The 16,994-nt window shown below is 39.6% G+C and overlaps 1 protein-coding gene across 7 annotated transcripts in view; it reads right to left on the bottom strand.

Annotated features, from left to right (window-relative positions):
* The window catches only part of EFHC2 (EF-hand domain containing 2), a 254,737-nt gene that overhangs the window by 226,940 nt on the left and 10,803 nt on the right, over window positions 1–16,994 (bottom strand). For 5 of the 7 annotated variants that reach the window (XM_070502623.1, XM_070502619.1, XM_070502622.1 and 2 more), the window contains exon 2: window positions 3,519–3,707. In XM_070502623.1, the coding sequence (XP_070358724.1) occupies window positions 3,519–3,707 (189 nt within the window). Of the gene's footprint in view, window positions 1–3,518; window positions 3,708–16,357; window positions 16,495–16,994 lie in introns of those variants that run through there. The other 2 variants (XM_070502621.1, XM_070502624.1) reach the window with 1 other exon arrangement.

Genomic DNA, 16,994 nt, shown 5'->3' with positions numbered 1-16,994 from the left:
TTTATTGAAAATGTTGGTATTTTGTTCATCATGAATTTTTACATTAATTTTGATTTTTAAAGGGACTTCATTAAAAACTATCTAGCTCGGTTACTGAGTTTTGGGGCATCCCTTAAATTTTGCAACCAAGGCAAGTGCCTCATTTGCCTCACCCTAGTCCAGGGCTGCTGCTGGTCATTGTGACAACCCAAAACACCTCCACACATTTCCAAAGGCCTCCGTGGGTTGAGAACCAGGGGCTAATTTTTCTCATATAACAAGAAGTCCAGAGAAAGGCAGCTTGGGCGTGAAATAGTGGCTTCATAATGCCAGCAGGGCCCTAGATTCCCTTCATCTCCTCTGCACTCACAAGATGGCTGCTGTGCCCCAAGGAATTATACACCCCAGACAGGAAAACAAAGGTAGGGAAAAGGGCAGGAAAAATGCGCCAGCTGAGCCTGACTCTTTTAATTAAAAATATAACTTTCCCAGGATTCCCACCCAATAACCCTTAACTCATATATCATTGGCCAGAAATGAGTTATGTGGCTGGCCCTAGATGCAAGGAGCCTGGGGGGAGAACATGTTTAAGTGGGCACAACTCCAGACAGAACAAAATTAGTGCCCTCTCCATAAGAATGAAGGGGAGAGTGAATAAAAGATAAACAGTTACAAATGTCTGGGGGACACTTGTTTGTTGTCAGTGCCATGCAGCCGATTCTCACTCCTCGCGACCCTGTGGAGAGCAGAGCGAATCCTACCTGGTCTTTTGCACCATCCCCTCACCTTCTTGCCCTCTATCAGACAAGGCTCGGCTACTATTTATAGGGTATTCGTGGCCAATTTTTTCAGAAGTGGGTGGCCAGGTCCTTCTTCCTAGTCTGTCTAGTCTGGAAGCTCTGCTGAAACCTCTCCACCATGGGTGACACTGCTGGTATTTGAAATACTGGTGGCGTAGCTTTCAGCATCACAGCAACATGCAGCCACCACAGTTAGACAACTGACGGATGGTGTGGTTCCCAGATCAAAACAAACACCTCACCCTGGCAGTGAGAGCATGGAATCTTCACCACTAGACCACCAGGGCTGCTTCGTGGGGGCCATGCAGGATAAAAAATGCTGGCTCTTTTTGGTGATTGCAAAGAGCATCTTCTCTGCTTGTAATCTGATAGTCTGCCTGAGCAGAGCATTTTGATGGTCGCTTTTAGAATGAAGGATAAAAACCAGCATGTTGTCTTAGGTTGGGCTCCATAGAAACAGAGCCTGAAACAGGGCTGTAGGTGCATGTGATTTATTAAGGGCACACTCTTGGGAGAAACCTGTAAGGGAGTGAGGGGAGCAGCCAAGGAAAGGGGAATGAGCCAAGCAAGGATGCACTGTCACATGAAGTTTTGCCTTGGCCTGATGCACAAGGGCTATAGGCCTAAATCACCATACAGAGTTGCCCCACCTTGAGGAAGCTCAGCTTTTTACTCCTGACAAATGGGTCAGCGGCTGCCTCCCGTCGTGGTGAAGGGGCTACTGTCGCCTCCCAGGCTTCCCTGGGTGATGCAATGCCCACTGGCCAAGAGCAACGCTCCAGAGAGGGTTACAGGTGTGAGCTGTTTGCTCCAGTAGTTGCTGCAGCTGGGAGGAACGGGTGCCCTACCCCTAACGTGGATTGAGGTGGGCACCAAGAGCATCTACTACAAACATGAATTTTCATACACTTTCCAAAGAACTGCCTTTATTTCTATTTTGTGTTGTTTGAGAATGTAACCCTAAATATACTGCTACAATTCAAAGCTATCGGAAAAACTGGCAGCGAGCTGAAAAGATTTCATTTTTAAGAAAAATGATTAACAGGTGTTGACTTGTTTTGTTGAACCATGAATGTAGAAAGCCCTTCCTAAATTGCTCTGGGTTTTAACCAGGATCCAGTGTAGTTCACAATCTCATCAGAGCACATAAATATTTCATAGTCTTAGTGTCTCATTTAAAGCTCAATGAATATTTAACTGAAGTTGACCAACAAAATAACTGAAAGAATTATGTTGCATTTAGTTAGGCCTGAAATGAGCAAGCTCTTCATTTTCTCAAGTAGTTTGAAGATAAAATTATTCCAACTTCATAAAATATTCTACATAATTTTATAAGTAATTAAAGGGCTGCAAAACAGGCTTGAAAGGCACATATTAAATGCTGAGAAAAACATGAAATAAGATGAATTTTCAACTTTAAATGCAAGAGGATAGTTTATATATTGTGGCCTACAACATTACTCATTCAGTAGTAGATTAAAATATTGTCAATATGCTCTTTCTGTCACAAGAAGTAAAAATAGAATCTTTTCTTTGGCCCTTGCAAGTTAAATATTCTAGAATGATGATGTATAAACACCTATAAGACTGATATTAACAGGAAACCATGTGTGATCTACCCAAGTAAGTCAGCCCAGAAACTGTTTCTGAACTCTGGGTCCAGCACTGAGCAGGGCACTGAAAAATAATTTAAAAAAGAGAAATATTGGTCCATGTTCAAAGTCGAGATGGTTTCCCGGGAACGAAGCTTCCCTGCCGTCTGTTAGATCTCCATAAGTGTCAGAACTGGGCTTTAAAAAGAACATGTGCTCTCATTGATCAACCTTAACCCAGACGACCTGGGATATGTCACTTCTACCAAATTTGAAGCCAATTTAATTGGAATCAAAGTATTGTCAACCAGTCCATGTTAAAGCTGCTAAAAACCACCTGGTAAACTCAGCATACTAAGGTTTGAATTCTTTATCTAGACCTGAATTATTTTTTAGTTACGAGATCTAAATAATCTAATAACGGGTTCTTTTTCGAAGAACAGAACACGGGGCTGCGATACAGGGTTGTCTGATAAACACAGTATATCCATATAGCTGCCTTATGGAAAATATATGGTCACCTTGGATTTTTTTTCCCTTTGATCTTAGTCCTTTTTTAAGATATTCAAATGGATTACCTTTTTCAACTGTCAACATGCCAGTATGTGTGTGTGTTATGCGTACAAACATATACATTAAAAAGTTCAGACTCTTGTCTAATAATGGCATCTCTTTCCTTCACTTCTGCAACTCTTGCCATGTCACCCTTTGGTCCTCAGGAATGGGGAACTATAATTGGTATGGAGAAAAGAAGTGAGGGCATCTTTCTGTTGCTATTTAATGGCACATTCAGAATCAAACAAACTTATTTGGTTAATGGCAACTCACTAAGCAAAAGTGACAGTCTGACCAAACTCTTAGTTATCTATAGAAGGACAGATTATCCTGTCCAGGGGAAGTGATGAGAGAAAGGTTAATAAGCATTAGCTAAGAAAGGTGAACACTTGGCGCCCGCAACCAATGTGCCTGGTCAGAAACAGAAGCAAGAATAACTTTTCTTTGTTTAGGGTACTTTTGTTCTTAAATGTGTCTTTTCAGGAGAACTAGCCTTAACATTTACATTGAGGACTCATTTTCTCAAATCTACTTAATACTTATTACATGTAACATTTTAAGATTGCACGTCTCTCAATGTCATGTGACTTACCTGTTTATCAAAAGCTACCCAGGGGGGTGCGTCAATTCCCATTTCTTTAAGAAATGCACTGTATTGAGGCTTCCTCTTTTGCCTGAGACACAGTTCTCCACCTATTCCGGGTTTATCTTCATTCATCAACATCCTAACGTTGTTGCAAAAGCCCCAATGTTGAGGTTTGTGGAACTTCTCCTTTCCCACCTGTGAACACAAGAGACAACACAGAATGGCCAAAGTTACTCTTTATGACTTTTCTTATTTGTTTTCAAACGTAAACACATTTCTCATCGTTAATTTTTCCCATTACGAAATGCATATTAGAATGGCAAATAATTATGATCAATCTTTATCCATAAAGTTGTCAAATTTTAAATTCATTTTCACAAATTCAAAACTTTGGAAGCTTAATAAGAATAAACCCAACACTCCATGCTATTTAAAACATTTAAAAATAACTATTACTGCAAGTGAACGTTTAGAACATTAGCTTGCTAATTGGTCTATTCTACTTATTTGCCAAGAATGCAAATAGGGGGAAAAAAAACCCTCCTCTACTTCAAGTAAAAATGTAACAGTTTTCCTGCAGAAGTCCAAACGTTATTTTCACCAAAACAGAGAATAAAATCCTTGCCTCATTAAAATAAATGTAATAGCTCATTCCTCAGAGCTGACATCCTCCTCCTAAATGGAGAACCTTGACCTCCCTCTTCCTTACTCCTTTCCCACCTTTTCTGGGCATCTGGGCAGAGAAGGAAAAGCCCAGATAATGCTACCAAGGGCTGGCAAAGATGTGGGCCCACATCAAATCATATGCACTCCTAGTAGGAAAGTAAAGCAGAAAAATCCCCCTGAGGAGAGATTTGCAATACCTAGCAAAGTGAAAGCTGTGTATGCCCTACTGCCTAGCAAGTCCACTCCTAAATATCTTTTGCCCTGGTACACGAGGAGCTATACATCAGATTATTTATTACAGCAGTGTTTGTAAGAGTGAAAAGTAGGAAACAATCTAACCGTCCGTCAATAGCAGAAAAGATATCTCAATTGTGTTCTCTTTATAAAATGGAATATTAATAGAGGTTGAAAATTACATGTATCAATATGGACAAGTCTCAAAAAATGTCAACCAAAAAAAAAAAACAGGTAGTAGAAAGGCACATAAAATTTGATAATTCCACATATGTAAAGCCTGAAAATATTCAAAAATACAGTATTATTTATGGATAATATAAGTATGCAAATGATAAGCAGCAATTCAAGATAATATAATATCCATGATAATATGATGATATAGAATACAACAAATATCATACATCATACAATGAATATCCATGTACCCCCACAGCCCTGCATAAAAAAATAAAACACTTCAGATACAACTGAAGCCCTCTCTCAGAGTTCACGCCCTTGTCTCCCTCTCCAGAGGTAACCATTATCCTGAATTTGCTGCTTGAACTTTAACACTTTGCCAGGATGATATACAGCCAAGGCAATAGCCTCTTGCAAACAGAATGCATTGGCAGGAAGTCTGAGAGGAGGGTCAAAAAGACCTCATTTCAAGGCAACCTATTGAATGGGAGAAAATATTTGCAAGTCATATATCAGATAAGGGGCAAATATCCAAAATATAAAAAGAACTCATAGACCTCAACAGCAAATAAACAAACAATCTGATTTAAAAAATGGGCAAATGATCTGAATAGACATTTTTCCAAAGAAGACATACAGATGGCCAACAGGTACTTGAAAAGATGCTCAATATCACTAATCATCAGGAAAATACAAATCCAAACCACAATAAGATATCACCTCACACCTGTTAGAATGGCTATTATCAAAAAGACAAGAAATAAGTATTGGTGAGGATAAGTATAAGTATTGGTGGAGAAAAGGGACCCTTGTGCACTGTTGGTGGGAATGTAAATTGGTGCAGCCACTATAGAAAACAATACAGAGGTTCTTCAAAAAATTAAAAATAGAACTACTATATGATCCAGCAATTCCACTTCTAGGTATTTATTGGAAGAAAATGAAAACACTAATTCAAAAAGATATATGTACCCTCGTGTTCACTGCAGCATTATTTACAATAGCCAAGACATGGAAGTAACCTAAGTGTCCACTGATAGATGAATGAATAAAGAAGATACAATGGAATATTACTCAGAAATAAAAAAGAATGAAAACTTGCCATTTGTGACAACATGGATGTACCTTCAGGGCATTATGCTAAGTGAAATAAGTCAGAGAAAGATAAATACCACATGATCTCACTTATATGTGAAATCCTTAAGAAAAAAAAAACTCATAGATACAGAGAACAGATAGGTGGTTGCCAGAGGTGGGGGGGGGGGGGGAGCGGTGAGTGAAATGAATGAAGGGAGCCAAAGGTGCAAACTTTGTTAGAAAACATAAGTCATTAGGATGTAATGTACAGCGTGGTGACTATAGTTAACAGTACTGTATTGTACATTTGAAAGTTGCTAAGGAAGTAAATCTTATAAGTTCTCATCACAAGAAAAAAATTTATAACTATGTGGTGACAGATGTTAACTAGACTTAATTGTGATCATTTTGCAATATATACAAATATTGAATCATTACACTGGACACTTGCAACTAATATGTCAATTATACCTCAATAAAAATAAAAAATATAATACTCAATATTAAAAAAAAAGAAACGACTTCATTTCCTCTTGTAGTGAAGGCAGCCTGGAAGAACGGGGCAGGGCGTGAGCAGCCCTGCCCAGGGGAGCCAGGGCCACAAGAGCTGCGCTGGGCAGGTGAAGAGCCCAGCTCGAAGGCTAAGGGAGGAAAGCTAGAGGCAGTGGTTAGGATGGTGAGCTGCAGCCTGGCTCTGTCCCTCAGAGGATCCACTGCCACCACCTCCACCAGCCCGCTACTCCTCGTTAACACACACACACACTCACACACACACTCAGCTTGCCACAAGTCAGTCCTAGATCACCACAGCAAAACAAAAGTTGGGTTGGTTAAAATGAATGATGCAGTAACATAGAATTTTATAAAAATTAACCTTCCCTCTTTTAAAGCAAGTAATTTCAGGTAATCACAAACTCACCTAAGGTCAAACAAATAAATGTTTATTAAGCACTTACTGTATTCCTAGTTTTGTGCCAGATATACTAGTTAAAATAAACAAAAGACCCAGCCCTTGCCCTAAGAAGAAACCAGCGTTCTTGCTGATGGGGCAAGATTTAGAAATATAAAACAACTAGAAAACAGTACATTTTGACCACTTACTATGAGCTGGACCCTTTACTAAGGGCTTTACATACATTGTCTATTTCACCATCACAGAACTATTTGATAAGTGTTACTACTGCCATTTTACCAATGAGGAAACCAAGTTAGAGAGAGGTAGACTAGCACACCCACAGTGGAGCCTGCATCTGAACCTAACTAAGTTCACGTAACCGTAAGCTCTGGTAAGTTTATCTGCCCAGAGTGATAGGCTGATGGGCTGGAGTAGTAGTGTTAAGGTGCTGCGGGTAACTGGGTACTCTCTTGGGCCTGCAGCAATGGGATGAATTAGACAGGAGAGGAGAGGCAAGGGTGTTCCGGGCAGGGTTATGAGTGATGCACTGGAGCTGAGCTGACAGCACCCAGCGTGAGGGGCAAGAGAGGGGCGAGTCTAATCAAAAGGACAAGCTCAGGTTTGGAAGAGGGGTGAAATAGGATAGAATATGTAAGGAGGTCTATATTACGGAAGGCCTCACACTTAAATACCATATATACATCTGAAACTCTCCTTGAGCAAGGATGAAACACAACGAAAGACTGTCTGGGGTGACAATCTTGTAGACAGACTGAAAAACATTTTATAGCCATCAGAATGCCAAGAATTAGAAAACTAGATAATATCAAATGTATAAGTGGATGTGGGGAAACAAGAACTCGAATGCTTCGCTGATGGGAGAGTTAACCATCTTTCTGGGCAGCAGTGTGGTACTACTTGGCAAAACGAGGGATGTGTATTCCCTATGATTCGAGAATCTCACTCCTGGATACACATCTCAGAGAAATTCTCACAGTAGCAAATAAATGGATATGTATGAGAATGTGTCATGGTATTTGCGAGAAGTTGGGGGCGACTTAGATATCTTCGTTGCTAGAACAAAAAAGAAAATATGATTTAATGGATAAGTACACTATGGTGGATGTTTACTTCACCTCACTGCTTAGAAGCAATAAACCAGATGTATTACCTCGGGTTGCCATAACAACATAACACAGACTGGGTGACTTAAACAACAGAAATTTATTTCTCGCAGTTCTGGAGGCTGGGAAGTCCAAGATCAAGGTGCTGGCCAATTCACTGCCCAGTGAAGGTTCCCTTGTTGGCTTGCAGACTGCCAACTTCTCACTGTGTCTTCACACGGCAGTGAGAAAGAGAGCAAGCTCTCTAATGTCTCTTCTTATGAGGGCACTAATCTCATCATGGGGGCTCTACCCTCATGACCGCATATATACCTAATTACCTCCCGAGACCCCATCTCCAAACACCATCACACTGGGGAGTCAGGGCTTCAGCACATGAATTTGGGGTGGACACAATTCAGTCCATAGCACAAGACGTACATATAGCAATACAGATCCTTAAAACATATTGTTGGCTGAAAAAAATGTTATCTATAGCACACAATATCATTTATATTTTTTTAAAAACAACAATGCTACATATTTTACAAGGACACACACAGATTCAAGAATGCACACCAAAGACATTTGTATGGGAGCCTATATAAAGTGGAGAAGGAATGACATTAAGAATGATGAAGAATACAAATACACCAAACAAGAGAGAGACCTTGCACAGATCAATAATGATAGTGTACCAGAAATGGGGGTATTAATCCACCTCTTTGCACCCAACATTTAAAAAAAAAGTGATGGACTGGAATGAGAGGTGAGAGGTAGGCAGACTAGGCGAGCTGCTAGGGCAGCCGAGGAAGCACAGGGTGACAAAGGCCCGCACAAGGGTGACAACGATGGGAATGGGAAGGAAGGGGCATCCTATAGGACAGGGACCCTCAAACTATCTTTGAGGAAGGGCGAGTTTGGTTGTTTGTTTCCTCAAATCATTTCAGATTGATACTTTTGTAATATACAATAAAATTAATTACAAAAAATTGAAATAAAAACAAAGACATAAAAACTTACAAGCCCCACTGATCACACCCCTGGATATCATGGCAATGGCAAATTGCTATATATAAGTTTCTGAAGATCCCCAGTGTCACAAATGCACACCACACTTTGAGTAGCACTGCTATAGTAGACATCAGACAAAGAAACCAACATGTGTGATTGGATGTGTTAAGAAAGGAAGAGTGATGGGAGGTGACTTAAAAGTTTCATGCCAGCTTCACTTCCACTTTGGGCGCTGGGGGGGTGGACAGTAAGGTAGATGAAGTATTTCCATCACCTGGCTCCTTAGCCTACGTATTGCCGCAGCTCCCAAGCATGGGTACAGCAGCATACGCAGAGTGTCTCATTTCTGAAATTTCTGAAGGAGACTAAAGCAATGGTTTGAGCCTGAAGTGCCCTCAGCAAGGTGAGCCCTTCCTTTCCTGGTCACCACCACAGCAACAAGAGGAAGAGAAGGGGCTGGAAGAAGCAAAGGGCAAAAAAGGTGTGCCTGCTGCCCCCCACATACACACACACATACACAACTGCTATGAACTTGTCAGCACATCTTTGTACAGCTAGTGACAATGACTATGAATATCAGACAAGGCATTTTTATTTTAAATATAAGATCCATCAATGCTGTGAAAATTGAGGAGAAACTACAGTATATAAAACTCAGAAAGTAGTTCAATCAAGTTCCTGCTACATTGATGAACAATTTCTCTATCCAAAGAGCATTAGCTAGGTACTTGTTAAGTATTTCCAATTCTTTTGTTAAATAAGATAAAATCAGCCAGACCTAATTCTTAAAAAGAATATTTTCAGCATGAAAGGAACTACTACTAAAACCTTTCCAAAACTCTTGGTTTGTGAGTTGTGAATTCACACATTCAAACTCGAAATCACAAAACACACACACACTTCTTTAAAGTTCAGTCACGCCAATTTCTATTGTTATTGTTATCAGCATAGCATGCAAATTCCATTTCTGCACTATCAGAGTATGAACCTGAAACTTCAATTCAAAATCCTATACCTTAGAAATTAATTGCTTGAGGATTTCTTTGGTGTGATGTAAAAGTGTGTAAGGCACCTGTTTCAAGTGTGTGCCCCTCCCAACACACACACAAGAGATTTGCCATTATAATCTCTTAGGATCACAGGTCAGCCTGCCTTTTGCCCTCGTAACTGTGAAACGCTGCTCAATCGCAGTTCAAAGAAGTCAGGCAAATGTCTTAGCAAATGATAAAGTCAGGAACACACTATCCCCAGATCCAGTGCTCCGTGGCATCTCAACTCCCTAGGTCCTATCCCACTTATGGCACCACTGTTGCAAAAAGAGAAGCCAAATCCAGGCTCTCCTTGATGTTTCGCATCAAATTAATAGCTGATACTACCACTCCTTCATTGTTGCTGAAGATTGGAAGAAAAATTTTATCACATGTTTAGATTGATTAAGGAATAATCAATAAGTTGTCAGAGCCACTACAGAAAACGTAAAGCTAACCCAAACTGAAAAGCAGGCTATCGTCATCAGCATGAGGAGCTGTTTATCCGTTTATAATGTCTCTTTCAGAGCTGCAGCACGTCAGTCTCTTTGTTTCTTTCTAGGCTACACTCCAAAGCCCAGATGCTTGACAACCATACGACAAAGGCAGGAAGAGTAAGCTGCTTGGTACGAACCTGACGGCTCATTGGGGCCACCATGAGCCAGAAGCCTATCTTTACAGATGTGAAGATCATTCCTGTAGCCATAAATGTGTAACACATACGTAGCACTGTTCTAAGTACTTTAGAAGCATTAAATTCTTTAAACTCTCAGAGAAAATCCCTGAGTATGCGTTCTCATCACCCCCATTTTATAGATGGGGATACTCAGGCACAGAGAGTTTAAGTAATTTGCCCAAGGTCACTCAACCAGTATCAGTGGTGAATCCAGGACGCAAACTCAATGCCTGAACCCTTAGGCATTAGGCTTTGCACTGTTTGTGCCCTCTCAGAGAAAAGTAACAGACCTCCCCTTGGTTAAGTCATCAGGGTTGAATTAATACTTTTGTTTTGACGAATATAATAATGAAAATGTCCTCCATGACCTGGAAGGGAGGGAATAGATCAGATAATTGAACCTAGACTCAATCTCTTAAAAGCAGGACAGGTATTAGAGAGTGTCGCAGAAACCCTTTTACAGCCACTAGCAGTTACTGGAAATTTGGAGACTGGAGAAAGCCAGTTAATATTTAATATTTCAATGTACGTTGACAACACTTACTTTTCAAACTACTTTTTGAGGTTAATGGAAAATATGATATAGAATCACCAAAAACTATCATTCTTAGACATCGCTGCCTGATCAGGGTTGGAACTGGTTTGCTTCCCTTCCATGAACAGTTTTTTTCTCCCTTCATATCATATTTATTTTAGAAATTCATTTTCTCTTTTCTTCTTTTCTGTACTTTCATAGAGAAAAATAAGTTATTCAGCAAATACTGTGAACCTCCCAGAGAAAATAACAACAAAATTGCCTCAGGTACAGTGGGATCTGAGAGCTCAGGACCGTAAGAACATGAAAGCTATCATTACTTATTAATAAAGCTAAATCACTCACAAAGAAACCCCAAATGTAAAAATAAAAAAGCCATGTCAAAGAAAACGTCAAACACTTTTTAAGCTAATTTTCCTCCCTTTCCAAACCTAACTTGGAAAAGTGTTGTGCTCATGATTCTTACCCATCAACTCAATATAACAGTAAGATTGGCTTTAGATACTTCATAATGTATTTAAATCAGTATAGTGGAAAATAAAATCTAAATCAATACGATCTAGAGAGATGTGCAGCCCCTTCCTCAGAAGACTCGGATATTTTTCTCTAAATAATTCAACTCAAAGCACCAATCAATACAAAGAATTCTAAAGACTTCTCCCAAAGTCTGTTCAAATCACCAGTTCATTGTAGCTGATTAGTACACCCATTCTCAAATTCCTTCTCCCTTGCCGGTCTCCACTTAAAAGTCAGCAAAGGCTAAACACTAAACTTGTTTCCTCTGCCTCCTTTTCAGAAGTCTGTTCTGGAATTCTGGAAAAGACTCCATCCTCTTGAGCCAAGGGACAAATGCAGGTGACACTGTCCCTAGCTCACTTCTTCCTGCTTTGAGATGTATACATGATGCCTGGAGCTACAGCAGCCACCTTGGGGTCATGGGCAGGAAGGTGGGGAGGATTACAGAGGTGCTGGCTCAGACAAAGTTGAGCCTTTAAACGTATGCCAGCAGCCACCTACCTCTAGACTTCCTGCTTGGGAAAAAAAATTAATTCCTGCTTGTTTAAGCCTCTATTGGTCAGGTATTCCATGACCTGAAGCAGAAAGCATTACAAACTAATGCAATTAGTCTCTAAAAGCTGTGTTTTAATGCTTTTTTTCTTTGTTACAGATAAGATTATTAAGTGATCTAAAAGGTAATTTTCTTTATACAATGAGAAAAAGAAAGTTCTTCTCAAACTTTGAGCACAACAAATATGAATAAAATTTATCACCTTCACGGACTTAAGGGATCTATTTGAAATTAATTCTAAAATTTATGAAGTGGGGCAACTGGTTCCACTGATAAGACTAGAAGAATAGAAAGGTAGAGGTAGCTATGAGTTGTATACACATGGGCAGTACATCTGGAGATGGAAACCAGGAGTTCAAGACCTGGCCCAGAACCTTCTTTACGGATATTATGGAGGAAAGTCTACCTCGAGGTAAAACCAGGGAGTTGCTCATGGGACAGAGGTTCATGTGCACGGGCTGGTGTCAGGAGGGGGTAGGGTGAAGTGAGCTCCTTGGAACACCCAAGTTCAGCACTCCTGTAATAACACACCGGCTGTAGCAGCATCTGATGCAAGCTAATGGTCAAAGAAGGTGGCATCAGAAAACAAAGCACCTGCCACACAGTACAACACTCATGTCTGACTTCCCTCTCCCCCCAGCAAAGAGTCTGTGGGCCTTAGGGACTGTGGACCACACAGGGTAAGACCTATGGATTCAAAAATCCTGGGTCAGAGTGGAGGGGTGAGATATAAGGGCAGCACAGCTTCCAACGATACTTAGTGAATTGCTAAAGACTTTCAAAGGTAGTCTTGGCCCAAAGCTGTGAGGACAGTAGATGACAGAATCCCAAGAGTGGGAGGGCGTGGTGATTGTGCAGTTCTGCTGAGTGTGTTTTAGGACTGGAATCTGAACATCTGTATCAACAGTCCCTGAACCCACAAGAGCACGCATTGCAACAAAAATTATAACAACCTGATATTCATAACAATGATATTTAAAAGTGGGAAAGGCAGAGGGACCTAAATGGAAGTGAGGCTTCCGTACTTTATTTGAAGCAGCAAAACAGGAACAGCAACAGACTTCAGTCTATATAAGTCACATATACTTACTGTAATATCCAGATAAACCACTATGAAAACTAGACTAAGAGACACTCCAAAACACTACAAATAAATCAAGATGGAATCCTAAAATAAAGTTCCAGTAACCCCTACAGTTAACATCATACTTAACAGTAAAAGACTAAGAGTTCCTCCCCTAAGATCAGGAACAAGGCAAGAATGTCTGCTCTCATCATTCTTATCCAACATATTACTGGAACCTCTACCCAGTACAGTAAGGCAAGAAAAATAAATAAAAGACAGACAGATTGGGAAGGAAGAAATATAACTGCCTCTATTTGCAATGACAAGATTGTCTATGTAAAAAAAAAAAGAATTTACCCCCCAAAATTCCTTAAACTAATAATTGAGTTCAGCAGGGTCAAAGGATACAAGATCAACACACAAAAATCAATCACATTTCTATATACTAACAATGAATATGTGAAATTGAAATTTAAAACACAATGTCATTTACAATCACGCCAAAGAAAATGAAATACAAAACATGTACAGGCTCTGCAGGCTGAAAATTACAAAATGGTGATGAAAACAATCAAAGATGACCTTAAGAAATGGAGAGACATAGCGTGTTCACAGATTGCAAGACTCAACATAGTAAAGATGCCAATTTTCCCTAAATTGATCTAGAGGTTTAATGCAATTCCTATCAAAATCCCAGCAAAGTTATTTGTAAACATAGGCAAGCTTATTCTAAAATTGATATGGAAAGGTACAGGCTCTAGACAAACAGGACTCTTGACAAAAAAAGAACAAAGTGGGAGGAATCAGTATACCTGATATTAAGGTTTACTATATTACTACATTAACAAAAACAGTGTGGCCTTGGCAGAGGGTAGACACATAAATCAATGGACTAGAATAGAGAACACAGGAAGAGACCCACAGAAACATGCTCAAATGATTTTTCACAAAGGTGCAAACGCAATTCAACTAAGGAAAGATAGCCTCTTCAACAAATGCTGCTCAAGTAATTGGATATCTATGGGCAAAATAAAATGAATCATGACCTAAATTTCATACCTTATATGAAAATTAACTCAAAATGGATTACAGACTTGAGCATAAAATGTAAAACTATACAAATTTTAGGAAAAAACATAGTTGAAAATCTTCAGGATCTAGGGCTAGACAGAGAGTTCTTAGACTTAACACCAAAAGCATGATCCATAAAAGAAAAAATTGATAAATTGGACCTCATCAAAACTGGAAACTTTTTTGCTCTGCAAAAGACAGTTAGGATGAAAAGACAAGCTACAGACTGGGAAAATATATGTGCGAACCACATCTTAGACAAAGGGCTAGTACCTAGAATGTATAAAGAATTCTCAAAACTCAACAGTAAAAAAAATCCAATTAGAAACGGGCAAAAAACATAAACAGACATTTCACCAAGGTGGATACACAGATGGCAAATAAGCACATGAAAAGATATCCAACTCGTTAGCCATCAAAGAAATGCTAATTAAACCCACAATGAGATATCACTACATACTTATTAGACAGCTAAAATGAAAAATAGCAACAACACTAAATGCTGACTAGGATGCAAAGAAACTAGATCACTCATACACTGCTGCCGGGAATGTAAAATGATACATTTGTTCTCAGAAATAGTTTGGTAGTATTTTAAAAAATTATTTTGTTGAGGTCATATTGGCTTATAACATTGTGTAAATTTCAGATGTACATTATTATAGATCAGTTTCTGTATAGACTGCACCATGTTCACCACCAACAGTCTAGTTTTTATCCGGCACACACATATGTGCCCCTTTATTCCTTTCCTCCTCCCCCGATCCCCTCCCTTCTGGTAATCACTAATTTGTTCTCCTCATCCATGCATTTATTTATCTTCTACATATGAGTGAAATCATACAGTGTCTGTCTTTCTCTATCTGGCTCATACATACACTGGAGAAAGGAAAGTCTCTTTAATAAATAGTGTTGGGAAAACTGGACAGTCACATGCAAAAAAATGAAACTAGACCACTATCTTACACCATACACAAAAATTAACTCAAAATGAATTAAAGACTTGAATGTAAGACCTGAAACCATAAAACTCCTAGAAAAAAACATAGGCAGTATACTCTTTGACATCAGTCTTAACAGTATCTTTTCGAATACCATGTCTACGCAGGCAAAGGAAACAAAAGAAAAAATAAACAAATGAGATTACATTAGACTAAAAAGCTTCTCCAAAGCAAAGGAAACCATGAACAAAATGAAAAGACAACCCACCAATTGGGAGAAAATAGTTTGGCAGTTCTTTTACGAAGCTAAACATGCAATTATCATATGACCCAGCAATTGCACTCTTGGGCATGTATCCCAGAAAATGAAAACACATGTCTACACAAAAACCTGCACATGAATGTTCATAGCAGCTTTATTTCCAAAAGCCAAAAACTGGAAATAGCCCAGATGTCCTTTGACAGGTAAATGGTTAAAGAAACTGTAGTACAAACATGGAATACTATTCAGCAATGAAAATGAAGGGACAACTGACACACGCAACTACCTGGATAAGTTTCCAGAGAATTCTGCCAAGTGAAAAAAAATCCCAAGAGGTACATACTTTATGATTCCATTTATGCAACATTTTCAAAGTAAAAAAATTTTAGAAATGGAAAACAGGTTAGTGGTTGCCAGGAGTTACGGACATTGTGGGGCGCAGAGTGGGGAGGTTGATGGGAAGGAGGTGGGTGTGATTAGAAAAGGGCAACAGGAGGGATCCTTGCAATGACGGAACTGTTCAGTATCTTTACTGTCGAAGTGGTCACAGTAACCCTCACCTGTGATGAATTATATAGACTAAATACACACACACACGAGTACAAGGAAAGCTTGGGCAATCTGAATAAGATGGATGGATTGTGTTAATGCTAATCTGGTTGTGCTATTATACTATAGTTTTGCAAAACGTTATCAATGGGAAAGTGGGTAAAGAGTACACAGGATCTCTCTGAATTATTTCTTATAACTGCATGTCAATTTACAATTACCTCAGTAAAAATTTCAATTAACAATAAAAGAAAAGAGGGTGTACTTTCCCTGGTAACTAGGAAAGCTTCCACTCAGGTGCCTTTTATAAGATATTAAATATGAACATGAACACAGATGAGCAATAAATGACTAAAGTCTCACAGAAATGGGGTGAAAACAGTCCTAGAAATGATAAAACAACATCTCTGTTTCAATTACCAAACTCAGATGAAGAAGAAAAGACAGCCTAAATTAACTGTTAAGCCATGCGAACTGACCTGATCTTCCCCAAAACGCTAGCAGTTGTGACCATTCCCTCCTTTGGGATGCCAAAAACATAGTTAAGAAAGCAAATCTGTGTGGTCTTCAACAGCCAATCTGGTCACTCTGTCACAGTGGAGTTGTGAGGTCAAATTCGGGCATCCTGGGGCCTGGTTAATGATGGAGTAAAAATGCCCACCTCTCCCTTCCCTTTGCTTTGTGGAATTCCCCCCGACAAAGCTGGCTCTGCCTTCTACAACTGCAGGAACAGGATAAACTGCTCAGGAAACGGCCCAAGAACTCCAAGAAGTCCCTGTACACTTGCCTATCTGGAATCCTGTTGTCGGAAGCCTGGTCTCCTAAGGGGTCCTGCCTGATGAATGCTCAGAGAAAAATCTGCTGCCTCCGGAAAAAGCCAAACTGGATGCCAACAAGGAAAAGAGAAATGTCCCTCTGCATGGCACAATAGGCCACAGAGAGGCTTTGAGTCACAACTTGCATGGTAACGTCTTCATGCTGTCCTGGCCGCTTTGTATAAACCACGCATCCCGAGAGGCTTATAACCTATTTAAGCCACAAAAGCAAATGACTTTCTTCCTCCTTTATGTTCACTGTTGCTAAAATAAGGAATATTTTGTTCCACAGCAGTAGTGG

The sequence above is a fragment of the Equus asinus genome, chromosome X (genome assembly GCF_041296235.1).
Source record: "Equus asinus isolate D_3611 breed Donkey chromosome X, EquAss-T2T_v2, whole genome shotgun sequence".
Lineage (NCBI taxonomy): Eukaryota > Metazoa > Chordata > Mammalia > Perissodactyla > Equidae > Equus > Equus asinus.
Note: the sequence above shows the minus strand (reverse complement) of the source record. Positions and strands in the feature narration are given on the sequence as shown.